The sequence below is a fragment of the Cnephaeus nilssonii genome (assembly GCF_951640355.1).
Source record: "Cnephaeus nilssonii genome assembly, chromosome: X".
NCBI classification, from domain to species: domain Eukaryota; kingdom Metazoa; phylum Chordata; class Mammalia; order Chiroptera; family Vespertilionidae; genus Cnephaeus; species Cnephaeus nilssonii.
In genome coordinates, this window is record NC_137071.1 from 108300110 (window position 1) to 108327611 (window position 27502).

Sequence of the window (27502 nt, forward strand, 5' to 3'; positions counted from 1 at the left end):
CTACTGAGCTTTTGTCGTGTAGTCTTTTGTGAGGTGGTGTGTATAGTGTATGTGAATTTTTATTTGCCTATGCTCTTAGTGGAATGAAATGCTTGAGAACAACACTCCTTACTATTATGTGATACAGTTCATTTTTTTTCATTGTTTTTCTCTCTGCTTTGTGATAGTGTGAAGCTACAGCACTCAAGACATTTGAGGTCTGAGTAAATCTGCTTCCAAATGGCACTACTGTTTTTAAGAGTCTTTTTTTAGCATTGTAACGAGAATCACAAAATGTACACAACCAACTATTTCAATGAGCTCCACTTCCATCCATTCTTTATGTCTATCAGGTTTTGCTGGACTGTTCTTTTGTCAGGTCATGGTTGTTTATGTTTCAACTCTAGTAACCCAACTCCTGATAATATGACAATGCTTCTCCCAAATCATTCGGCAAAATTCTATTGTGCCAACAGTTAATAAAAAGCTGAGCTAAGAGAGGACAGGTTTGTACTAATTGTTCTGCTTCGGTAAGGATGAAAGTCTTAATACATATAAAGCACTTCGAACAGTGCCCGGCACATGGTAAATACACAATAAAGTTACCTGTAATTATTCAGGTGTACGTGCTGTAAAAAAAAAAAAAGGACATTCAGTTCCCTTGTCTTACTTGTTCTCAAGTCACCCAAGATCCCTAGATACTTAACAAAACATCTCATTTTCCATAAATGTATCTTAAATAGCTTCTGGACATGCCTAACAGCCAGTTGATGTGAAATAATCTTAGAAGGAAACTAGTGGCCCAGACGGTAGAAATATTTGAACTAGCTCATTCCTCAGTTTAGTTAATGTCAAAGTATTGTGAGGTAATTGTGTACTGGTTAGGAATGTGAGCTCCAGAACCAGAGCACCTCAGTTCCAAACTCTCCTCTGCTATATTAGATCTGTCAGCTTGCATGTGTTTCTTTAATTCTCTGTGTCTCAGTTCCTCAGTAAAACACTGACCACCTAAGGTTGTTTATTGTGAAAATTAAATGAGTTAATGCAAATAAGGCACTTTGAACAGTGTCTAGCACATGATAAACACATAATAAAGTCAGTTGCTATTATTCAAGTGGGTGTGGTGTGAAAAAAAGGGAAAACCATTTCACAAAGTACTATAAGGCCCTTAAAGGGGTTTTGTCATTATGACTACTTTCAAGATAATAATGGAAAATATAATTTTATGGAGGCCTCAACCTGGTCTTTAAATGTGTCAGCAATTGTCACATGCCAAATACATGTGCTAAAACTGTATATACAATTATTCTCCAGCACACTCATAAATGGTAAGAATTAGTTCACTTCTAAAGGTCATTTGACCTTATATTCTAGAGTCTAGTATATAAAGTCAATGTAAAACATGAAACAAAATAAAACCAATTACATTCTCCAGTTATATTTAGTAGAAAAATAACTGGAAAAGATTGGCACAGTGATGTTTTATACTACCTAGTTTATTTCACTGTGTCACTTTATTAACTACTAGAGGGAGGCCCAGTGCACAAATTCATGCACCAGTGGGGTCCCTCTGCCTGGCCTGTGGGATCAGGCCAAAATCGGCTCACTGACATCCCCTGAGGGGTCCAGGATTGCCAGAGGGTGCAGGCCAGGCCGAGGGACCCAATCAGTGCACGATCCGAGGCTGGGGAGAGACACAGGAGGTTGGCCAGCCGGGGAGGGACTGTGGGAGGGGTCCAGGGTATGTCCAGCCCATCTTGCTCAGTCCCAATCAGCTGAACCCCAGCAGCAAGCTAACCTACCTGTCAGAGTGTCTGCCCCCTGGTGGTCAGTGCACATCATAGCTACTGGTCGAGCGGTTGACTGTCTGCCCCCTGGTGGTCAGTGCACGTCATAGTGAGCAGTTGAGCAACCTTAGCATATCATTAGCATATTACACTTTGATTGGTTGAACGGCTGACCGGCCGACTGGCCGACTGGACACTTAGCATATTAGGCTTTTATTATATAGGATTTTTTCTAGAATTAAATTTTTTTGCCTTATATAAGAGACATAAACTGGACACATTTTATTTTTCAAAAAGGCATTTTCTGAAATTTCCTAATTTTCAGGGAAGGCAAATGAAGCTAGAATAAATCTGTTTTATTTTATTTTTTCCTCACTAAAATAAGGAGTCTACCAATCAAAAGACACCTACTAGACTATCACTATGACCCTTGAAACCTTTTTTGGTTAATATAGAGGGTATATGTTTTCAAAGAACACTACATCTCTACAAGTGCACTATTCTCCCAATAACTCTTGTTCCAACTGTTGAAACTGACTTGAGGAGTTCAAATGGACAGATTTTAAAATTACTAATTAACTTTTTCCTGTTCTTTGCTTTGCTTTATTTTTTTCCTTGTTTTAGATTTGGAGATAGGCATTCTCTGGTAGAGATCATATTTCATATTCTTCTCTGTAAAGATATGAGACTTTATGGTTGAGGGATTGATTTATTTTAAAACATAAAACCTCCACTTATCATTTTATCTTCTTTAAACTAACCCCATTTCTAGTCATATTGTTTGTGGATAGCCTTGTTTAGGTTCTTTAAATACCAGGAACAGTTTCATCATCATCAAATATTAACTTCTCACTGAAAGCAGGTGAGCTTAACAAGATTACTATATTTACTAAGTTAGACTGAGACAGGATAATTTTATAATACATATATTTTTAAAAGTAATCTCAGTACTTTTATCTAGAACTCTGTCAGTTCTGTTCAAATCCCTGAAACACATTCTGGATGAAACTTAATATACTTGGTAGATATTCAGGCCAGGCAGAATAGATCTTTATTTTTAAAAGAAAAAGAATTTGTATCAGTAAATTGCTCTTCTTATGTCTGGAGAACAAAACAAACAGTAAGTTGGCCTAATTTTCAGATGCTTTTAAAAAAGACTCCCTGGGCTAAAGACACCACTTCACTTTATTTAAATACACAATGCATTTGGAGTTTTGAGCTCTTTTTTTTTTGGGGGGGGGAGTTAGGGGTAGTTGTCTGATACTCTAAAATGCCTACACTTTTAATAACAAATTAGCACAAAGGTTTCAGTAAGACTTTTGTTAATAAAAATATACTATTATTAACAAAATGTAGATGTAGTCTGTGCCTCAAAATATTTTAATGGCAGTCCATATCAAGTAAAACTTTCTGCTTAGAAATTGTATATTTAGTGTTGGGTAGGGATATGAGGAAAATGCTTATTTTAAAGTGGATAAATTTTGCTTTCTTTGGGGCTTGAAACATGATTTCACACTTATGAATTTAACCAGATCCTGTAAACAGCCATTTTGATATCATGCTTTTAAATTTCTTTATCTGAAAGAAGATTTATGTTTAGCAATGGAGGGGCTGATTTTCATCTTTGTGCCTCTAATTTAAAAATGCAGAGGTAAATCAATAACTATATCTGCCCTTTATGTAACCGCTGGGTGGAGGGTTACATGTCTGGCTATAGAGTTGTAATTATTTAATTTATTCTTAGCAGCATACTGAGCTCTGAAAAGATAAATTGTTTAAATATGAAAAATAATCAGTACCTTTCTCACCTTATACCCTCCTCCTTATAAGTTTGCAAGATATTTGTCTAAATTTAATTTTTCTTTGTAACTTTATTTTTATAGAGACAGGAAATTTAATTTTGCCAAGTGGAAACCCCAAGGTTTAAGATGAGTGCAAAGCTAAGACCCTTAGGAATTGAGGGGATTGCCAAATATGTTACTTCCCAAGTTTCAATACAGTTAGAACTCACTTGAGACCCTTAAGACATGGAAAACCTAAGCTAACTGGCATGGGTTCAAGGGACAGAAGTTATACTGTAGGAAATCCAGTTAGACAGATAAGACTCAAAGTTGTAACTTCAGAAGTTGCCTAAGAAACATTCAAATAAAAGAAGAAAGCTCCAGCAGTCATATGGAAATAACTGACAAAACTTACAGCTTTGGCAAGGGGTGTTGGGAAGATAATTGTGGAATCTGTCTTTGTAGCAATCATAGGAAAATATCCATTTTGTTAGCTTTTGGAAAATCAAGTAGGCAGATCTTCAAATAACGTCGTTTTGTTACGAAGTTGAGGGGTGCAAGGGGCAGGGGGGGGACTGATTCCTGGTCAGTGCCACTATCTCTGTGGAGTTAGCATGTTTTCTCCGTGTCTGTGTGGCTATTCTTTGGGTCCTCTGGTTTCCTTCATATCCCAAAGATGTGCATGCTAGGTAAATTGGGGGAATTAGGGTATCTAAATTGTCCCAGTCTGAATGAGTGGAGGGTGTTAGTGCCCCTGTGATAGAAGGGTGTCCTGTCCAGGGTGAGTCCCACCTTGTGCCCAGAGCTTCTGGGAGAGGATCTGGCCACCCATGACCTTGAACTAAAATAAGTGGGCTGGAAAAGAATTATCTTACTTGTTTTGATTCATCTTTCTTATATGTATGTTTAGCCCCATTTATTTCCATGTTTAGTATTAGAAGTGTTTTGGGGTTTTTATTTAGAAGTTTGGTGATTTTTTTTGTGACCAGAAATATGCTGTAGGAACTGAATTGTTTATATAAATTAGCCTCTGGTAAAATTGGTTTCCTTATACGTCATTTCACTTAAAGATTCAGTTTCCAAGAATCTATTGACAATGTTAAGTGAGAACTTGCTGTATAAGCAAAAATATTAAGTGTCATTTCAAAGGGAGATCCAGTTCTTTGGAGTTCACTATATTTTCTTATTTAGGAGAGAAAGAGAAATGAAAAATATGATGGAAAACTAACTTGACTCATAAAATGCCACAGGATTTGGTATGGGTTTGAGTAAGAGGGAATTGAATTAGATCAGTATTTTTATGAAGATACTCTAATGAGATATGTTAAAATGTATTAAAAAGAGGGATGGGTATCTCGGTGGGAGTGTCATTCCATACACCAAAAGATTGTATGTTCGATTCCGGGTCAGGTCACATACCTAGGTTGCGGGTTTGAACCTGTTCAGGGAGAGTACAGGAGGCAATCAATCGATGTTTCTCTCTCACATCAATGTTTCTCTCTCCCTTCCTCTCTCTCTCTAAAATCAATAAATCCTTTAGTGAGGATAAAATAAGTAAAGAGGGATGGTTTATGTGATTAAACTATGTTGGGAAATGCTGAGTTAACAAAAGTAAGCAGGTATCTTTACTGTAGGACATATGAGAGAGAACATTTACTATGCTCTGGTGTGTTATCAGACTACAAGAGAGTAATATAGTTTGCCATTTCTTATAAGTATTTAACCAGGAAACTCAGTTTTTGAGGCTTATTGGGAATAGAGGTCTGGGGTACACACTCTGGCAAATGCTGGACTAAATGATGTCTAAGAGTATTTCCAGCTTTACTATTTAATATTTCTGTGACATGTTGTCTATTATCATATAAACTTCCTCAGTGAAGTACCATTTCATTCTTTCTGATATAACTAATTCTGAATCTTTGATAATTCCAGTAAATAAGTTTGCATTGTTAATGAATAAAAAATAATTTTAGGATTGTCGAGAAACTGATTCTGAAATGTCCAAAATTGCCACTTTTGTGATTATATATATATATATATATATATATATATATATATATATCCTATCTAATAATAGACAAATATGCAAATTGACCATACCTCCGACACGCTCACCATCCAATCAGAGCAAGTATGCAAATTAACCCAAACCAAGATGGCTACAGCCACAGAGAGCAAGGTTTCCTAGGTAACAGAGGAAGCCAAGCTTTCTGCCAGCCGTTGCAGGCCTAAGCCTCCACTCAAGCTACAAAGTTTCAATTATAGAAGGTAAACAAATTCAAACAAATGGTGGCAGAATGGAGCTTGAGAGAGCAGGCCAGGGTTGCTGCCGGCAACAGGGGAAGCAAAGCTTTCTGCACACCCTGGCCATGCCCACCCGCTTAAGGCAACAAAGTTTCAATTATAACCCCAACTCAAATGGCTGCAGGCCTCGGAGGGAGCCCCAGGCTTGGCTCTGCTCCAGGCTACAAAGTTTCAATTGTAGAAGGAAAATAAATTCCAGATACCAGGTCCACTGTTTGGGTTGCCAGGGGGCGTGGCCGGCCTGCAAACCACCACAGGCCCCTCGCTCAGGCCGCCCCACGCCCCAAGGGAACCCCACCCTGATCAGGGACACCCTTTAGGGCAAACCAGCTGTCCCCCTCCCCTGTACCAGGCCTCTATCCTATCTAATAAAAGAGTACTATGCAGATTGATCATCACTGCAACACACAATATAGCTGCCCCCATGTGGTCAAAGATCCTGCTCCCATGTGGACACAAGATAGCCACCACAAGATGGCCAGCAGGAGAGGGCAGTTGGGAGGCACCCGGCCTGCAAGGGAGGGCAGTTGAGAAGGACCAGGCCTGCAAGGGAGGGCAGTTGGAGGTGATCAACCCTGCAGGAGAGGGCAGTTAGGGGTAACCAGGCCGGCAGAGGAGGGAAGTTGGGGGAAAACAGGCTGGCAGCAGAGTGGTTAGGGGGTGATCAGGCTGGCAGGCAGAAGCGGTTAGGGGCAATCAGGAAGGCAGGCAGGCAAGCAGTTTGGAGCCAGCAGTCCTTGATTGTGAGAGGGATGTCCGACTGCCCCTTTAGGGATCCGACTGCCCACCGGGATTGGGCCTAAATGGGTAGTTGGACATCCCTCAAGGGGTCCCAGATTGGAGAGGGTACAGGCTGGGCTAGGGACAACCCCGCTCCGTGCAGGAATTTCGTGCACCGGGCCTCTAGTGTGTATATATATATATATATATATATATATATATATATATATATATTCTGTAATGTGGAGCTATTATAGATTGCCATTTTTCCTGAATATATTATTTTGCTCACTAGACTTAACCATGCCCCCCTACTTCTCTCTGTCTTTTAATATGCATAATCAAGGGTTGACTGGAAAAAAATATGCACATAATGGCTATTCAATGTCATTTTACATGTTTTGAATAAGTATCTGCATAGATCTTATGTGTGCATAGAGAAACATAATGCTTAAGCAGTCATTTTCCTGGGCTTCAATAGATGACTGTTGCTTGAATTTGAGTATTCCACAGACAGAGCTGAAGAAAAAAAAATGTTAAGTTGCCCTCCTCATCCCCAGACACATATATAAAAACATAAAAGCCTAATTTTCCTGTAATAATTCATATGTTCAAAACTTTTGTATAGAGTCAGTAGTTAGGCGTGGTGGTCACTCACCATGCCTGTCTTCATCCTAACCTAAACGAGGAGCTCTGGCAGGCATCAAAGTCATTTGAATATACACTTGCACCACTCTAGATGGGAAAGCTGAGTGGCTGACAGGATTGGGAGGGAGCCCTGTGAAGCTTTTGGTGGGAGGAGCCATGGAATAAAAAACTGCTTTCCCTAACAGTCTACTTCCTTAAATTCCTTGTAGCTGGTCAGGTAAGCTGGGACTGAGAGTGCCTTCTGATTTGCTCTGGGCAACTGAAGGCCAAGTAGAACCCAGGCTGATTCCATGGAGAGGGCTGCTTACAACTTTAAGGTAAAGGGGGTAAATTGAGTTTTGGAGAATTTGACTCTATTTAGCTCAATTCACCAGGGTAGAAGAAGAAATAGGGAGAGGGTTGATAGATAATATATTGTATTGAGCATACTTACACTAAAAAGTTATTTGTTGTTTATCTGAAATTCAAATTTGATTGGGAGTCCTGTATTTTCATTTGATAATTTGGCAACCCTAGATAGGATCCTAAGCAGAAACCCTAGCTAGGAAGAAAGGGTGCAAGTAGCTGGTGTCCTCTTTGTCCTTGCTGTAAATCGCTGTGGTAGGTGACTGGATGGGTTGTGCAGAAAAGAGAAGTGAGGGAACCCTACAAGCAGATTTGACTGACTTTTGTCTGAGATACCCTTTTATGTTATTTCTTAACAAATTCTATATAGTAAGTGGATTTTGAAGTTGCATGATTTTATGTGTATTTTATTTCTTAGAGTAACACATTGAATGTCATGATTTTTCTTTCCCTTTTTTTGTGCTATATTTTAATGACATTTTATGTTCGCTGCCATCAACTACTTTAAAGACAACTTCCATGAGTACTTAGCATCAGAAATGCCTTCTGACTTTTGGTAACTTAATATAAGTGTAATTCAATTGTCTCTGGGTTTTAATTTGATTCTGGCTGTCTATTTGGAAACAGATGATGAATTCTTGGGTAGCTTATTATTGAACAGATATTCAGTTAATATTTTTCTAAAGAGATTGAAGGTGTTTGATTAAATCAGGGGAAATTGGGTTAGGGGAAGGAAGCATATATGGGGTATTGGTGAGGCAGGCTTGGTTTCACTGTGAACAGCAACTATGATATTTTGTTATTTGCCCTTCAAAATTTTCAAGTGAAAAATTTAAGGTCATGACTATTTGAAAAGTAAATGCTTAATATGAATGCAGCTGGATATGTGTCTTGAAGTACAGGGGAACATATTTCTTTTAAGAAGTCAGTATATGCAATAGAGATACACAAGAAGGCCCCACCTCTGTGATTATCCCCAAACCAGGTATTCCACCTTTGTCCAAGTAGCTTATGGGAATTTGACTTGCAACTTGTTCTGAAAAATGTGGGGTGGGAGTGGAGCAGTTTGAGAAGGCAATTTATTCTAAACCAATCCTGGACCTTCAGTGCTCCCCCTAGGCAGGCCCAGATGCTCTTTAACTATGAATTTTTTGAAGGTCCCTTTATTCAGCTTTGTAGGGTCCTGTTTCCTGGGGGTTCCTGTGACCACAGACCCTGCAATTAGACCAGAGTTGGTGTCTGTATACTTTATGGATTCTTGATATTTCTGGTTCAGTTATACTGAATTACCAGAAATTTTCAGCCATATGGTCACATCTCTGAGTATATATTCATCGCAAAAAAGAAGACATAAATTAGTTATTTTCTGGGGCTGCATAGGATAACGGTTCATTTGGAACAGACAACCAGGAACAACCTTGGTCACGTGTTGGTTATGATTCTCCTCTTGGAGCAAGATAAAAGAACTGATGAAAGGAAATAGCAAGAGAAAGAATTAGGCTTCTAAGGCAGACTTAGTGTAAGGCCCTGTAAGATTATTTTTACAAAGTTTATTCATTCAATCAGCAAACTTTTATGGAGTGGTCACTATTAACCAGGCACAGAAACATTCCTGAAGATTCAAAGATGAGGAAGATATAGCCCTGCCTTTAGATAAGCTCAAAGTCTAATGGGGAGATAGGCATGCAAACAATTTATCACAGTGTACACAGTGATAAGTACAACCATAAAACTAAGTACAAGGTGCAGCTGGAGTCACAAAAGAGGGAAAGATAAATAGCAATGGGGGTGGGGAGATGGGCTCAGGAAAATTTTTACAGAGGAAGAGTCATTTGAACAGAAAATCCATATTGGGTAGTGAGAATCTGAAAACTTGGCTTCTGTCCTTAGTGCTGCTTGTTAATTAGAACAAGCCACCTCATCTCTTTCTCCGTAAGATAAAGGTGCACAAGATGTTCCTTAAAATCTGTTTCAGCCCTAAACGTTGCAATTCTGGTAAACAAGTTATCTTAGTGGGCTATTTCAGAACAATGATGTGATTGTTGAGCCTATTACTCCCTTCATCTTTTGGAGGTCACAATTTGAAAGCTTTCTTGAGACAGATAGGCAAGAAAATTATTTTGCCCTTCTCCCAGCTTCTTACATATTCAAACTTGGTTTCTGGTTTGCTCCAAAGTCATTGCTCTGTATATGTATATCAGTGCTGACTACATTGGAGGGTGTGTGTACCTGGCTGGCCCTCTCCGTGGGGTCTACGTTTAGCCTCATTAATTTTGCCTTTAATATATACAGGAAATGGTTTATTATAGACTTAAAAATTCTTGTCTGCATCCCAAATTTAAATTAAAACTTGTATGTAAGATTTTAAAAATGCTCTTTGTGTGTGTGTGTGTCTGTATATATATATATATATATATATATATATATATATATATATATTCATAGATGGTAAAATATTGGAGGAGAAAATAATACTGATTTATTTATTTTTATAAAGCAGAACTCTAAAAAGAAGAAAGTGGGGAATTTGCCATTCTCATGCTGACATCTGGCTGATAGTTTATGTTGATGTGACTCACTTTTAGCTCTTTGTGATTGTTTCTAGCCTTTAATAGGTCTGCGATGGTTGTAGGAACCCAGCAACCTAGTATGTATGATTTGTAATTTTAAAATTGCTGTTACTTCCTCTGAGAGGTCATGTCTATGCATGTAAGTAGTTTTCAGTGGGTTAATATAAAATCAATAGGATTTTTTCTTTTAATAGATGATCATTTAAATGGAATAACTTTTTTTTTCATAGAACAAATCATCTGTTTGTTGCCTTTATTTAACATTTAACTTTGAACTCTTGGTAGCCTAGCAGAGCAGTAAGATATCTTTGAAAATGTAATCGAGTTACTGTATTTGAGAGGACTTCCCCCTATAATTCCAAATGTATTTTAAAAAAAGCAAGTCATTTTGCAAACAGCTGTTTCTGTTAAGAAACTGATTGACAAAGTGTCATTTTCAGCTTCATAGGGTCCTTTTCTTATTCTGATAGTAGAACTTCCTGTCATGACCATGAAAATACATTTCTCAGGATTTGTCTACCACCAAGTATATGGAAAACCTTATATCTGACAGAATCTCCTAGTTCCCAAGACTTAGGTAGGATTTGAATCTCTACAATGCTACTTTTTTCTCTCAGTCAAAGACTTTGACTGCATTTGTGTAAAGCTTAAAGATAAGAAAGGGAAATAGATTGAATTTTGGAAGTTTTATAAATGCTTTTCAACTTTTTCTTTGTCATCAACTTTTTTGATACAGACATATTTTGGAAATTTCATTGGCAATTTTCTCCCCATGCTGCTTTTTTGATGCATTTTCAAAAAGAGTAGATAAGAGAAGGAAGCTGGAAGATTCATAGGTATAGTAGCACTTATTTCAGCAGAGAATCACTTTCCTATTTAATCACTTTGTTATTTTCTTAACTCAGTTACATAGTCTAGATGACAATGGTTTGTTTTTAAGGCCAAATGAAGTGGAAAAAGAGTGAAATTGAGGCTAGCATAAATGTTTTCACTCTAATATTTTTCAATACTTTTTAAAATTATGTGTGTATATGTAGGGGAAGAAGAAAAAGATCTGCATGGCTTGACAGGTCTTTGCTGCTGTTTCTAGTATATAATCAGCTCTGCCAGTGGATGGTTACTGTAGTAGATACAACATTTGTAAACCTTTATGACATGGTCTAATATTTTGAACTGATCTCATGGCAATTCTGCACTTCTTGGTCTTTTAGAGGACATGGGACACTATTGACTTGGCTTGGGAAACCTGAGGTATGATTTTTTTTCAGACCAAGAACCTTTCTGGGCTGTTATAGACCCAGTGTGAGAGGGTATCTTGTGGCCCATTCAAAGTGCTTAGCTGGCTTAAGGACAAGATTAGAACCTTTCTTTAAAAAATCCTCACCCAAGGATATTTTTCCATTGATTTTTAGAGAGAGCGGAAAGGAGGGGGAGAAACAGAGAGAAACATCTCTTGAGAGAGACACATTAATTGGTTGCCTCCTGCACGTGCCCCCAACCAGGGCTGGGGATCGAGCCTGCATAGAGGTACACAACCGAGGTACATGCCCTTGACTGGAGTCAAACCTGGGACCCTTCAGTCTGCAGGCCAACGTCTATCCACTGAGAAAAACTGGCTTGGGCAACATTGGAACCTTTTTGTTCATAGACATTTATTTCCCAAAAGACAAAAACAGTAGGTGATTATATATTGTGCTGGGCAGTCCTTTCCTTGCCTCCACCCCACCCCATTTATACATGCTTACCAAAAAGCCCAATTCCCTACAAGGATTAAAGCAAATGTTAGCCAATGTCAAAAAAGTTTGCCTTTCCTCCCTCCAAACTCCAATTAAAATGTTTTGGTGTATAATTAAGTCTGGGCCTTTTGGAGACTGAATACTATACAGAGGAGATTTATTATCATGAGTTCTAAAGTTGTTGTGAAAAAAAAAAACTTAAGGGCCTTGGTTTTCTTTTTGAAATATTGTGTTCCACAGATAACATTCATATAAAATTATTTGGTCTTCTCATTTTCTGTTTGGGTAGAAAATGCAGATATTTTTGTCTTTTATAAACGTTCTTTAACATAAGCAACAGTTTCTGATAAGGTACTATTGCTATGCATCTGCATTTTATAAAATTAAATTATGGATTCTGTCATTCAAAAGACAATAGTTTATAAATCAAGTAAAATTCCATAAATAAGTTTTAAAAATATGTCATGCTGCCTTATATTCCATAGTTCAGTTTTAAAACCAACTTGATGTAATTTTTAGAGTAATTCTTTCTCTTTTTCTATTTCTGTATACTGTTTTGCTTTGTGGAAAAAAAATGTCATTAGATTCTCAAGATAAAAGCTTAATAAAAGTTATTATATGTAAAGGAAAATTATATAAAAACACAAAGGCAGGTAGTAATTCTTTATCTGAAGATTGGTAAGATGTGCCAAATACCCCGTGTTTTCTCTCTCCTTTCCTTCCTATCCTATCTCTGATTGTATTTAATGGAAATGATGTTAAAACTCTAAATTGTAACAAAAGTCAAACTCCTAATTATTTCTTTCCCCTTTTAAAAAAATGATCGCTTGTTTGGAATTTCTGAATATAAGAGACAGTCCTCATTATACAGTTTTTTTTTCGGGGGGGGGGGTACAAATTGTGTTCTGTATAAATGTCTATGGTTGTGTTTGCCACTTATCTGGGAAAGCTACCAGGGTTGGTTTACAATACTAAGGCAATCCTGCTCAGCAGGTGCCTAATTTCTTTTTTCATGGCTTGCTATGAAACTGCCCTAAAGTATGGGGATTTGAGCAAGGGTCCTAAATATGAGTATGCAGGAAAAGAGAAAATAGTCTAAGGGGGAAAAGGTCAGGAGTAAGTTATTTAGACCTGGTTAGGGGGCAGGGTTTCCGAATACTGCTGCAATTAGTGATAAAAAGGACTGAAATTCAGAAGAGGAGTCAGAGAGATAGAGATTTAAGATCTGAGCAATTACTGTGATACATGAAATTTCACAAGAATTTCATTCCCCAAGGGAAAAGAGATTAAAGAGGAGAGAAATTATTTAGGACCAAACTTTGGGGAAATCTTTAATGTTAGGGTGTGAGAAGAAGAAGAGAAATGCTGAAGTATAAACTAACATGCTTGGCTGTGGAAGACACAAGTATCACTGCTCGCCAGGGCTGTTAATTCTGAGCCAGATAATCTCAGTTACACTGGGTTGAGACTGGAGAATCTAGGGACTAAAATCCTTGTGACTATCTTTGGCTTGGTGCAGGTTGTGGTAAGTGTAAAACAGAGGCTCATGTTATCTGTTGGAAGGCATATTAATGAGGGAGAATCTTCATTATTGTGATATTTAGTGCATATAAAAATTTATTGCAGCTGTAATATGTGCTGAAATCATATAGCTATTCTTAGACTACTTTTATGAATTTGGAAAGATTGGGTTAATACCATTGTCAACTCTTACTGCTAATAAATTTTCCTTTTCCAGGATTTGCAGAGAAATATAAAGGTACATTGAAACTAAGACATTATTTTATTTTATAAATCACTTAATTTGACTGAAAATAAATTGATCAATGGGAGAAACAAAAGGACAACCCTGACAGAAAAAAAAAGTTGAACCTCTAATTTCTCAAGCTACATTTTAAGTTGTACTCAGCTTCTTGCCAGAGAAAGTAAAATAATAGAGCCAGCTCATCCCAGTGACCTGATATTTAAAAGAGCAGCTGCAGTGCATTTGGTTTTGCATTATATGTAGCTCTATAAAGTTTTGAAGGAGACAACTTGATTCTCAGTGAAATTATAGGAAGGCTTTAGTAACAAGATAACTAAATATGGAGAAGTGATTGTGAGAATCATTTAGAAATCATAAATAAGGAAAATCCACAGCATGTGTTCAAAACACTTGATGAACTAATTCATTTTCTCCTGGATCAAAACAAAAAAGTTGCCTTTTTTATTCACCCATCGCTAGCATTTGTGGGGGTGAAAATTGCTTGCAGTTTTGCTTGCCTTAAACAAACTATGGTGAACCCAGCAATCTAAATGAGAGAATCGTTAGCTGCTTTATATAATGCTCATGAGCTAAACACAACAGGTCACATTTGACAATGTAATAAATATCTGTCCAGTTTTGCTACACATAATAAACACTATATGTAGTAGCTGTGTCAATATTTAGGCAATACTAAAGATGCTTGATTCCACAGGACTGACATATTATTTTGTTTGGACGTGCTTAAACCATCAATAAAACATCCATATAGCTGTGGCTCCAAAATAAACTTTGGTATCAATTATCCAAGTAATCTAGAGCCATTGTCTCTGAAACCTAAAGAACAACATGGCTACCAGGTAAAGGGATATATTCTATGGTTAAAAGAATGTCAGTGGATTTCAAGATTTTTTCTCACATTGTACGGGTTCATGGAAAAGAACTTTAGACCCTAAAATGTCCAGAATAATGGGTTTAAAATTTAGAAAATATATTTATGCGTATGTCATATATTTATATATATTCTTTCTCCACCCCTTCAATTGAGGGAAAATTTAACATTTTCCCCTTGGTTTTCTCATTGTTTGATACACTTTTATTTTTCTTAGCCATATCAGATTTTTAGAAAAATTAATGAAAATTATTCTAATTCTTCATTTTTAGGGTCGGTGTGCTAGAGAGAATTGCAAGTACCTTCACCCTCCTCCACACTTAAAAACGCAGCTGGAAATTAATGGACGGAACAATCTGATTCAACAAAAGACTGCCGCAGCCATGTTTGCCCAGCAGATGCAGTTTATGCTCCAAAATGCTCAAATGTCATCATTTGTAAGTCACAGCATTTTTTTAAAAAATTGCATCTGTGTACCTTTTTTTTTTGTTAAAGAATATATATCTACATTGAAATAACCTTGCAGGGCCTTTGGGAAGTTAGTTACAGAAGGATTTAGGACACAAGCTAATATATTAATTGACACTACAAAGCTGCCCTGAATGTGAAGGGAGCAATCAGGTGTGTTCGATTTAAAATCTGGGCTATATTTAAACATGAATTCAGTTTATAGAAAAAATATCAATAAAGGAAGAGGGGCATTTTAAAATGATGAGGAGGTTTGATTATTATTACATGATGTAAATCTATGAATTCTACGATAACAGTTTTTCATGGTTTTATTGTTACTTTTTAATAGACTTTTTATTTTGAAATAATTTTAAATTTAAAGAAAAGTTATGAAGATAGTGCAAAAGGTTCCCAAATGATCTCTCACCCAGTTCCTCCCACTGTTAATATTTTTCCATGGCATTTTTGTCAAAATTAAGACACTGACATTTACACATTGCTATTAACTAAACTCCAGACTTTATTCAGACCTCATCATTCTTTCTGTTCCAGTGTCCAGTCCAGGGCACCACAGTGCGTTTATTTGAATCTGTCCCCTCTTTCCTCTGGTCTGTGACCATTTCTCAGTCTTTCCCTGTTTCCCATGACCTTGTCAGTCTTGAGGAATACTGGTCAGGTATTTGATGGTGGATTTAATTTAACCTAGCCACAGAGTTTTCCTTTGCAAAAATTAATAAGACTATAGTGTCATTCTAGACCAGTATCTACTATTTTTGTGGATCAGTGAGCTTAGATCCTTTAAAAGCATTTTTTTCCTATTGATAATTCATCTTGTTTTGCTACCTTACAATGTAAAGTTGCAGTTTGGGCTTTTAGGGGGAATCGAAAACTCCCCTTTCTACTGAATTTATCAGGTCTCAAATTTAGTTCAGTGATGTCTCATTCTAATTCTAGCTGGCCTACTTGTTTTAAACCATTAACAAGATACTAACTTGAAAGGGTTATGTTATCTTAATTTGTTATCTATTTCATCAGTGCTGATGAATGCTGAAAGATAGTATATAGTATTTAGATACAATGAAAATGTAAGTGCAGAGTGGAATTGACTATTTCATTATAAAGTTGATTCTTAGAATTAAAGGAGATATGTGTAGATAGGGCACCCCTATCTACATTGATGAGTCACTAAAATTTTGCACTATGATTCTCATTTCCCAGAACATCTAGACAAATTTAAGTAAAAATACATAGATTTCATGTTATATTAGTTTTCAAAAAATATTTGCCTTGTAATTCATTAATTACATCATAAATTAGTTCCTATTAATTACATCATAAATTAGTTCCCAGAAAGTCACCAGTGAGCTCCTCAGAGCTCCTCTTTGGCCTTCAGGATTACTTTACATGGTTGAACTCCTTCAAACTAGGCTTTCATGCACTGAAATATTTACATTTTTTCCTACTTCTAAAGGGGTAGGGAAGAGAAAGTCTACTAGATACTGAGACAGGATAAACAAAGCCACAAAAGACTGGATGTGTTTGGTGAGTCCAGAAAATGTGATTAGATGGGGGATAAACCAAAGAAGTTTTTCACCAATCCTTACTACTCTCAGCCTCTCGTGGGATGTTCCAGTTTCAGACTGAAAAAAGAATAGGAGCCAGATTTTATCACACACTGAGCTCAGCCTTTTCTATAGACTTGGAGCGTATATATTTTCACAAGTCAAGAGACAGCATCAGGGCAGCAATCAAGTTCCTGTTTCAGGGAATCAGAGCAAGGCCTGGGGTAAAGTAGGGGTGGAGACAGAAGGCGGACTATTCATTTTCAATTCAGATCCTAATAGAGTCTCTCCATTCCAAGTCTCAACCCTTTATGCATTATCGATCATGATGGCTTACACTGGGAAATAGGGGGTGTTTTTTAAAAAACTAATAAGAGATACATTGAGTTTTCTGGCCTCTTGTGCCTTCTAATTTGATTCTATGTGCTTTCTATAATAGAATACATTTGCCTTATTTCTTCAGTGAGGGTAATTTTAGATTCCAGGCTGTAGAACATGACTGATATGACTCACAGGAATACAATTTATTTTATAGCATATCACAAGATATAAGTCATTACTTATTAGACCCCAGGGAACAATTGGAAATTGTATTTCTAACTTGTGGATTATGTATTTAAAAATAGCTGTTGTGATGTCATAAACTGATAAAAGGTTAATTTTTGCAGTTATTACATGTTAAAAAAATTAACCCCACAATGGTTAATATGATCCTCTTTTGAGGTCTAGAAAGTTGCTTTGTAGGCATGTTGGAATTGAGCTAGTGACAATTTTAAATGACATTTATCATTATGATTAAAAAGAAATGTTCTTCATTATGGATTTTGATATTACTATAAAAGTAACATGATTTTAATTAACTTCTCTGGTACTTACTCTCCCAAAACAATCCTCAATTCCTTTTAACACCTTCCATAACATGATTATTTTCTCCAAAACAGTCAAGTTTTGTTTAAATTTTCAGTCCTGATGTCTGTATGGTTGTATATTAGACCTATATGAGAGAAACCAAGATGGTGGCATAGGTAAACACCTAAACTGCTGCCTCACACAACAATTTCAAAACTACAACTAAAAGACAAAACGAACATCATCCAGAACCATAGGAAAGCTGGCTGCGTGGAAATTCTACAACTAGAAGGAAAGAGGAAAGCACACGGAGAATCAGAGGAGCTGTAAAAGGCTGATGTACGGAGACACATGTGGGTGGCTGAGTGCCTGGCTGGCTTTCTCTAGCGGGAAAGAGACAAAAGCTCCTGACTGTGCTGAGCCCCAGTTCCGACTGCATTGAACCCCAGTTCCGGGCGAGACCCTGGGGACCCAGGCTTATACGGGGGGATTCTGGACTGTCAGGTGGAAACTCAGGGGAGCCGCGGAAGGCAGAGGTCTGGAGATACACGCATGAGTGCGTGAAGAGAGGACTGCCAGCACAGAAGTTCTCCCTGCATAGACACAGCTGATCCTCATGGCCAATTGGCCTGGAGGTCAATTCCTCACAGTGATACCAACAACAATCAAGACTTAACTACAACAAGGCTGTACACACAGTCCACAAAGGGGTTCACCAAGAGTGTCCACCTCAGGTAACTGGGGAAGCATAGCCACTGGGCCATATAGGACACCTAACACACAAAGCTACCCTACCAACTCAGGGAAGCAGCGAAAATGTGGAGACAAAGAAACAGATCACAAATGAAAAAAATGGAGGAAAACAAATGACTGGATGTAGAGTTCAAAACCACAGTTATAAGGTTTTTAAGAATTTCCTAGAAAAGGCCAATAAATTTAGCGAGACCCTCGAGGATATGCAAAAGGACCAACTAAAAATTAAACATACACTGACTGAAATAAAAAATAATATACAGAGATCCAACAGCAGACTAGAGCAGTGATGGGCAACCTTTTGAGCTTGGTGTGTCAAACTTTGCCAAAAAACTGAGCATAACTCGGGTAGTGTGTCACTTTGAGGAAAAAACTAACTCCAAGACTCTAGTCGCAAATGTTTCATCCTCAGGAGCAGCAAATGTTTCATCCTCGGCATGCGGCCGCGTATCATCAGAAATGGCTACGTGTGTCAGTGCTGACACGCGTGTCATAGGTTCGCCATCACTGGACTAGAGGATCGTAAGAATCAAGTCAAAGATTTAGAATACGAAGAAGCAAAAAACACTAAACTGGAAAAGCAAAAAGAAAAAGGAATCCAAAAATCTGAAGATAGTATAGAAGCCTCTGGGACAACTTCAAGCATACCAACATCAGAATAATGGGGGTGCCAGAAGAAGAGAGAAAGCAAAATACTGAAAACCTATTTGAAGAAATAATGACTTAAAACTTCCCCCACCTGGTGAAAGAAATAGACTTACAAGTCCAGGAAGCACACAGAATCCCAAACAAAAGGAATCCAAAGAGGACCACACCAAGACACATCATAATTAAAATGCCAAGAGCTAAAGACAAAGAGAGAATATTAAAAGCAGCAAGAGAAAAACAGTTAGTTACCTACAAGGGAGCACCCATACAATTGTCAGCTGACTTCTCAACAGAAACTATGCAGGCCAGACGGGAGTGGCAAGAAATATTCAAAGTGATGAATAGCAAGAACCTACAACCAAGATTACTCTACCCAGCAAAGCTATCATTCAGAATTGAAGGTCAGATAAAGAGCTTCACAGGTAAGAAAAAGCTAAAGGAGTTCCTCAAAACCAAATCAGTATTATATGAAACGCTGAAAGGTATTCTTTAAGAAGAGGAAGAAGAAGAAAAAGGTAAAGATAAAAATTATGAACAACAAATACATATCTATCAACAAGTGAATCTAAAAACCAAGTGAATTAAAAATCTGATGAACAGAATAAACTGGTGAATATAATAGAATCAGGGGCATAGAAAGGGAGTGGACTGACAATTCTCAGGAGGAAAGGGGTATGGGGGGTGCGGGAAGAGACTGGACAAAAATCGTACACCTATGGATGAGGACAGTGGGGTGGGGAGGTAAGGGCAGAGGGTGGGGTGGGAACTGGGTGGAGGGGAGCTATGGGGGGGGGAAGAGGAACAATTGTAATAATCGGAACAATAAAGATTTATTAAATTAAAAAAAAGATCTATATGATATCATTGGCTTGAACTTCAGATCATTCCACAAAACATACTTTGATCGGTTTCTAGGATAACAGAAGAGCACATCTGCTCTTTGGAAAACTGAGTATGGTTTGCTTACTCTAAGCCCTCAGGTAAAGGGAATGTCAGCCTAAATGGGATGGTAGCTAGAGAAGAGATTCTGTTCAGTGTGACTGAACAATGAATAAAAGTCACACCTAGTCAATTTGGAAGGAATGCTTGTTGTAGTGGGCAAGTTTATTCACTGTATTTAACAGGCCTGAATTTACATTTGGTAGTATAAATTTCCACCTCTGAAAGCTTTTGTTAGCCCTATGGAGGAAGTTGAGCAAGTGAGAGAAACCGTGTGACTCCCTAATATTTTTCAGTGTTGTTTAAGAGAATTTCTGATGTTCACAGCAAAAAATTATAAGTTTAAGAACTCCCCTTGGCGTCATTAGGGAGGCAAACTTGAGCACTGTACAAGAATATTAGGGAAAGTAGACACACTGGATTACTCTCAAACAAAGCTAATGGTTTAAAATTTTAATTTCACAACTAGGAATTTTCATTACAGGGAGAAAGGAGTCTTCCTGCTGGATGCAATATATATAAGTATAAAGTGGACATGGTGTTGTAAGGCTATTAAAATATTTTTTATTTAGACATTTCACATAATCTAGACCTGTCCATATCTAGTAAATTTCTTTAGTTTCTCTCTCTGAATGTGTTGATTCACATGGAGGCAGTTATTTACACATAAGTAAACTTGACTCAGTCAAGTGTATTCACCTGATGATTTATACAGATTATTGCTTTGGCACATTTGGCTCACCATCAAGGTGTGCCAAATCTGCTCTGCTTTATGCTTTTCATGGCTTGCATTCCTCTGGCCAGGTTATGGTGTCCCTAACCACAGAGGTTATAAGCATGGGTTTCATTCCAAGCTTTTTCTTCATCGTAGATAGAATCATCTGATGACTGTCTGGGATTCTCACCATCTTTTAAAATGATTTTTATAATTCTATTTAGTAAGTACATTTATCATAAACAAGCTTATATGTTTATATGACATTAATATAGTAAGAAAGGAAGGTTATGTGACACTTCAGAACCAAAAGGCGAAAGATAGGAAGTTCCAGTAGATATGAAGAAGGGAGATATACTAATTAATAAATAATATAATTATTGTTAGACTGCAACATTTTTAATGTTTTTCTTCTTTTTAAAATGGGAGCTATAAGGTATGTATCAGTATATGAAACTTTGTACTAAAACAGTTTTAATTAACTTGAAAGAAAATTGCAAAATATTTATTTACTTTATAATTTTTGAAATTGTTTAATAGTTAAATAATTTAGTAGTTAATGGCAAAAGGATAATATCTTTTCCTCACCAAGGTACATTATACATTGTGCATATTAGCATCAGAGTACATTTTTTCTAGTTCACATAAACTAATTTTATTGACTGAATTCTTTATGCTCTCTTCCTATAGTCATGGCCCTTTTATTAAAAAGTATCATGACAATCAGGAAGAAAGGTGACATCTGTAATGCTTTCAACAATAAAGATAAATTTAAAATAAATAAAATTATCATGAAAAAGGTGGCCAAGGTATTTTGTAGATTTCAAGAAAAAGGAAACTATGTCCACATTCCAGATTACTAGTCTTGTGTATTTTAATGGCAGTTCTTCAGTGGATTTCTCAGTTTACCCACTTGCAAAATGGCAAGTAGCTGTTTCATATGGATGTGGTGACATTGAATGTCTTGTAAAGTGATTTTTGCAAAATGTTCAAGTCAGTAAATTATAAGGCTAATGTGCTCTTAATATAATTATGACTGTCATTATCATGTGAAGTTCCATAATGACAAGTTGACCAAATTACATCACAGGAGTGGGTGGAGTAAAACCATAAGATGAGCTCACATTTCATCTGGATTTCACTACCTTCTCTAAAATATTAGATAATATTTTATTTACAGATAGCAACTGAAGTCTAACATTATGTATTTGTTCAACAAATTATTTCCAGGGTTATAGTTAACTTAAACTTAGTGAAGTCTCAGGGGCCCTCACTTTCAAGGCCCTTGGAGAAGCCCAAACAATATGTTTACAATGGGTTTGTAAAATTTGCAAAATATATTTCTGTACAAACCTCTCCTCCCCAACTCTACTGAAAGACTTCAGGCCCTACAAATCCTGGATTCACTCCTCATTGCAATTACTGGTCCAAAGTAGAGTAGTTATTCAGGTTCTTTCCCAAGGCTATGTATGTTATACTGCTTCAAGCTCCTTTTATAGTAAAACAAAATAAATGACACCAGCAGTGGGTTTGCTGCCTTGTGCCAAGTCTGTTAATTCATAATGTGAAATCCTTTCCCCAAAAGTTAAGCAAAAATGTTACAATTTTGCAGACAAACAGAGGACATTTGTACATATCTTTTATAGATCCCAGTTTCTTTGGTAGTGATAAATCTCAAAATTCTCCCTTTATCCTCCCTCATATTTTCCCATGGGATATATAAAACATAATCTCCTTTCAGTACATTGTGTGTCCTTTTCCTTTGGGGCTGATTAGTTCAGATGGTTAGAGTCTGGTGCTAATGAAACCACGTGAGCCTGTTAGCTTTCCTTGTCTTGGTCACAGTCTAGCTATAGTCAGCTACCTCAAAAGTGTTGGCTGTTGATCACCAGTGAGATGAAGGCAGGAAGTTGGAAAACCTCTGTGTAAAGCTTTTTCCTTGATGGAAAATAAACAAAACAACAACACTAACAATAAACAAAACCAATGCTTGACAATTTCACCTATAGAGGATGATATTTTTTCTTATCAAAGCTATCTCCATCAGGAGACTTAGCATAAATCCTGTGGTTGCCACTGCACATGATACTAATCTTAAAGTTAAACTGGTCCCCCAAACATTCCTAATTTGCCTTAATATCCTGTAAGGATCTACAGAATATTTTAAACCCTTCTTTACCTAATCTCCACTCTTAAACCATTCTGTAAATAGCAGTAATATTAACAATTCACTACTTCCCTGGAACAAAGACGTTTTGTGATAAGAAGTTACATATGTTGGTCTATAGTATCAATAAGTTGTTTTTCTCAGAACTCTTTATTGAATACCTTTTTGTACTTATGATTTAACCACTGCAATGTAAAAATGCATATATACAAATGTGTGTATGTGTGTATCCATGCACATCCACACACAGACACTATATATGAGTGTATAAAATACCCTGTGCTTCTCATACTACTTGATCTAGCATTTCACATCTATATCAAAAGACAATTTGTGAGTGGCATTATGTTTAGTCTCCCTCAGTAGAGAGCAAAACTGATGCATTCGTCCACTGCTTTTGATCCTTGAGTGTTTCTTTTTGTACTGTAATTTTTAAATTGGATTTTTCCAATTGATAATCATAAAAGTAGTCAATGGCTTAGGAATCCCTTTTCACTCAATTCAGTAAACATTTATTGAGCATCTACTCTGTGCCAAACATTTAAAAGGTGGATAAAAAGATGAATTAGAACTAATTTTTACCTTCTAGGAAAGTATGACAATGGTAAGATGGTGAATTAATGTTTTTTTGACCCCATTACTTTCTGATATATACCCAATCTTCTGTATTTTTATAGCTTTGGGCTTTTCTTTTTTCCATATATAGCTATCTTGCTATTAACCATGCAAGGTTTTGTTTTTATTTGTGTTATTTTGGTAGTTGTGGTGGTTGTTTGTTGAATCCCTGATCATCATAACCCTTGGCATCTATTTATCCTGGAGTTGCACTGAGATATTTATAGTCTCCAGCCTCCATGTGGGTTTTTTGTTTGTTTGTTTATGGTTTTTTTGTGTTGTTTTTTTTTGGCTTTTCTAAGATCTTGCCATTACTCTCCTCAAAATAATCTATATTTAGTTTCATACCTTTTGTTTAAATTGAGTAGCCATTTGATTTTATAAAAATACTTTTCCTTTCCTAGTAGCATGCTAAAGTTAATTGAATTGTCATTACTATCACATTGTGGTTCACCAACAAGTAATTTTAGGTCAGTTCTTGTTCACTTCTTGGGAAAAAAGTAAAAAATGCCTTGTCCATATAAGGAAGAAGTCATTTGCCCTCTTTCCAGATCTTCTGGTGATATGCTGATCTGTGTGTAAGTTCACAGTTATAACTTCTGGCCTACTTTGTAGCTTGTCCTCCACCCAATACAGGCAAATCCAAACCAGAATTTGTCCTCTCTTGCATGCTATACTTTACACCTTTTATACCCACAATAATCTATTGATCCTTCACCTACTTGCCTACCTTCAATGCGTCTTCTTACTTAGAGACTTCTGTGACTAATAAGGTCAGAAAATCCAGGTCTAGGTGAGAACAGTTATCCACTTTTGACCCTTGAACTTATTTTTTTCTTAGCATTCTCTGGAGCCATGGTGACTTATTCATTAACAAGTATGATTAGTACATAAACACCACTATCTGCTTGTGTCTGTTTGTAAAGTTAACTCTTAATTACCGAGGAACCAATTAACTATTGGAGGTTATGTGCCTTTTGCCCACTCCAGTCCCTGCAAAAATTCACACAAAGAGTGTGGAGATAACCAAACAAAAACTATGAAACCAAGATTATTCATTTGTGCTCCATGTGAACAGTTAATAAAGTCTGAAAGAAACTAAAATTATACATTTTAATGTGCTTTGGGATAATCTAAGGATAGAAATATGCATGTTGATGGTGAAACAAGCTTCCTTTTGTACCATATAAATTCTTTTAAATGAGCAATAAAACTAAGGTATTATGAGTGCTAGTAAAAGTTAAGAGGACTATTTTTCTGGTATTAAAATCAAGTCAACAAATTGTTACCAAATGTTTATCATCCTATAAAAGAAAATGTTTAGTCATCCACCTCTAAATAGGACCTCTGCGATGAAAGGCCTCAATTATTACATTACTTTCTGGTCAGGATTAGCCAAAGTGATTTTGCATTCATCCAACAATAATTGTAACTGACCTTGGATATTATTGAAACAACTACAAATAGATCTAGGCTGTTGGGGAGGCACAAAGATTGATTTAGTATAACATTTACTATTTATTTCTTTATACTAGCTTGAAGAATAACTCATTTAAGTATTAAATCAATGTTTCTAAAGTGTATGTGTGAACTGGACATATATATTTAAGGCATAGTTTTTCATTGAATTATATTATTATTCAGTGGTGCTTCAAAATTCTTTAAGACCAATATGTGGTGACTCCTAACATTTTGCCTGTATAGGATTACATCTATCTTTGTTGATTAGTAGTTATCCTTCTATTAACAAGTAGTTAAGGATTAAAAAACTGTGGTACATCTACACAATGGAATACTACGCTGTGGTAAAAAAGAAGGAATTCTTGCCATTTGCAACAGCATGGATGGAACTGGAGAGTATTATGCTAAACAAAATAAGTCAGTCACAGAAAGATAAATATCACATGATCTCACTCATTTGTGGAATATAATGAACAACATAAACTGATGAACAAAAACAGATCCAGAGACAGAAAAGCATCTATCAGACCATCAAACCTCAGAGGGAATGTAGGGGAGGGTGGGGGTAAGTGGGAGAGATCAACCAAAGGACTTGTTTGCATGCATATAAGTCTAACCAATGGACACAGACAACAGGGGGGTGAGGGCATGAGTGGGGGGGTGGGGGGCAATGGGGCGATAAGGACACATATGTACTACCTTAATAAATAAAGAAAAAAGAATACTAATTTTAGTGACTATTTAAAAGAACATTTCAGTGAATACTTTAGTATTGGTATCTAAAGCCAAATGTTTTCAACTTCTAGAATCTTGCCACAAGTATTAAATTCACATCAATAGATTTATATATAATTAGTACTTTAATTTAGTAATAAATTGATAGAGTGCTTTATTTTGGGGAATCCTCTAGAATGTGGGTCAACAAACTTTCCTGTAAATGACTAAATAGTGAAGATTTTAGGCTTTGTGGGACAATGGGCAAAGTTGAGGATATTATGTAGGCACTTCTATAGCAAGAGAGAAAACAAGTAGCCACAACTTTTTGTTGTACCAATGGGCACAGTTGACTTTATTTGTGGACACTAAAATATGAATTTCATATAATTTTAATGCATTATGAAATATTTTTTATCCTTTATTTTTTAACCATTTAAAAATGTAGGAACCATTGTTACAAACTTGGCCATACAAAAACAGGGCAGACAGGTCCTTGAACTTCCCTAGATTGCATGCAGCTTTGATCTGACTCTCAGAGAAATCCAAGACTAAAAAAGATTAGGAGGCATTGTTCTAGAGACAAATCACTAATTTTTAGGAGGCATTTCCTAAGGCCCTTAGAGTTTCTAAGGAATCTGTGGAAATTCCTACTCTAGGAACTAATCCTGCTAGAGACAGTGGGGGTAAATAATTGTCTAGGTGATCTTTTATTCATAAAGTCAATTGTCTTCACCATTCTTGTTGGTTTTATAAAACTCAGAGAAAATTGAAAATATACACCTCTGGTTTTAAGAGGAAAAGTCTTCTCATATTTTCAAATATTTAGTAAGTAATTTAGGTTCAAATGAATATCTGAAACATATTTAAGTGTCTAGACCATTTCAGGCTATAAATAGAAATCACATTCAACCTGTTCGGAACTTTTTTCTTTAAAACAAAGATTACCCCTTGGAACAGTTTATTTTATTTCAAATGACATTTAAGGCTGCAACACAGGTATAAGCAGGATTAAATTTACTTATTAAAACGAAATGTGCAAGCTTGCAGGCTTCTTGGCTTAATGGAGGGCGGCAGGGGGCACGCTGTTACCCAAATCTAAACCCTTGAATGTTCAAATTCATGAAATGGAGTAGTTACCCTGGGGCAGAGATAATAGTGAGAAAACAGAAATGTCCATTTGAAAATAAATAAAAACCTCAGGAGTTTCTGGAAGTAGAATAATTGCTTCTTCTAATAACAGTGTTATTGAATGAAGTTTGTACTCATGGAAGAAATTATTATAAAACATAATACTCATTTTAAAACCTAAAGATGGAACAGTGTAGTATATGGTGAAAACCTAAACATTTTTAGCAAGCCCTTTGCACTATTTAGGTAGACCTTTCATTAATTTATAGCTTGTTTTCACAGTTTTTGAACTGTGGAGAATGTAACAAATTTAAGAAGGTTGAAATATAATCCAAAGAAAGCAGAAGTTAACCTAAAAAATTTCCCCCCTAAAAAGAAAGGAAAAGTTAGTAGAACTTCAGTGCTACTGTAAATAGGATACATTGCTTATATGTACATTAGGCTTAATTATTATTAATTGATCAGTATTTATTAGTCTTTAATGGTGTTTTTTAAACTGGAAAACCCACTCACAGGTAGATCTTTCTTTCAATTCAATCATTTTTAAAATCTAATAATGGTTCTTCTCAGTTTTGTAAAAGGCAAAAGCAAAAAGTATCTAGGAGAATAGTATAGTGACTTTAGTTAGAAATTTATTATGAAAGAGAAAAAAAAGAAGTACAACAAAGCATACTATTGTGTGGTTCAAATATGGAGATTTTATAATAAGAGATTCTTGCTAATTTTGAGAAAATCATACATTATAAAATTGATAAAGTCTGCATTTTTGTGTAAATATGTCTGGGTGGCTCTTTCCAAGAGATTTCTACTCATTATAAAAGATAATATTTCGTCAGCTAATTACTGGACCTTCATATCTTATTCAATAAAAAGTATGACATGTCTGTATAGCTTCTTACATCATAGTACCTAGTTACTCTGGGTAAGCCCTTGGCTGACTGTCCACAAACCTTTTTTAAATTTCTTTATTGATTAAGGTGTTACATATGTGT

At 36.3% G+C, this 27502-nt stretch overlaps 1 protein-coding gene across 12 annotated transcripts in view; it reads left to right on the forward strand.

Annotated features, from left to right (window-relative positions):
- MBNL3 (muscleblind like splicing regulator 3) overlaps positions 1-27502 on the forward strand; it is a 148245-nt gene that overhangs the window by 94080 nt on the left and 26663 nt on the right. For 11 of the 12 annotated variants that reach the window (XR_013813187.1, XR_013813188.1, XR_013813189.1 and 8 more), the window contains one exon: positions 14779-14943. Coding sequence is in view for 3 of the 12 variants with exons in the window: in XM_079764692.1 (XP_079620818.1) it covers positions 14779-14943 (165 nt within the window). In the remaining 9 variants the exon portion in view is untranslated. Of the gene's footprint in view, positions 1-7384; positions 7537-14778; positions 14944-27502 lie in introns of those variants that run through there. The other variant, XR_013813195.1, reaches the window with a different exon arrangement.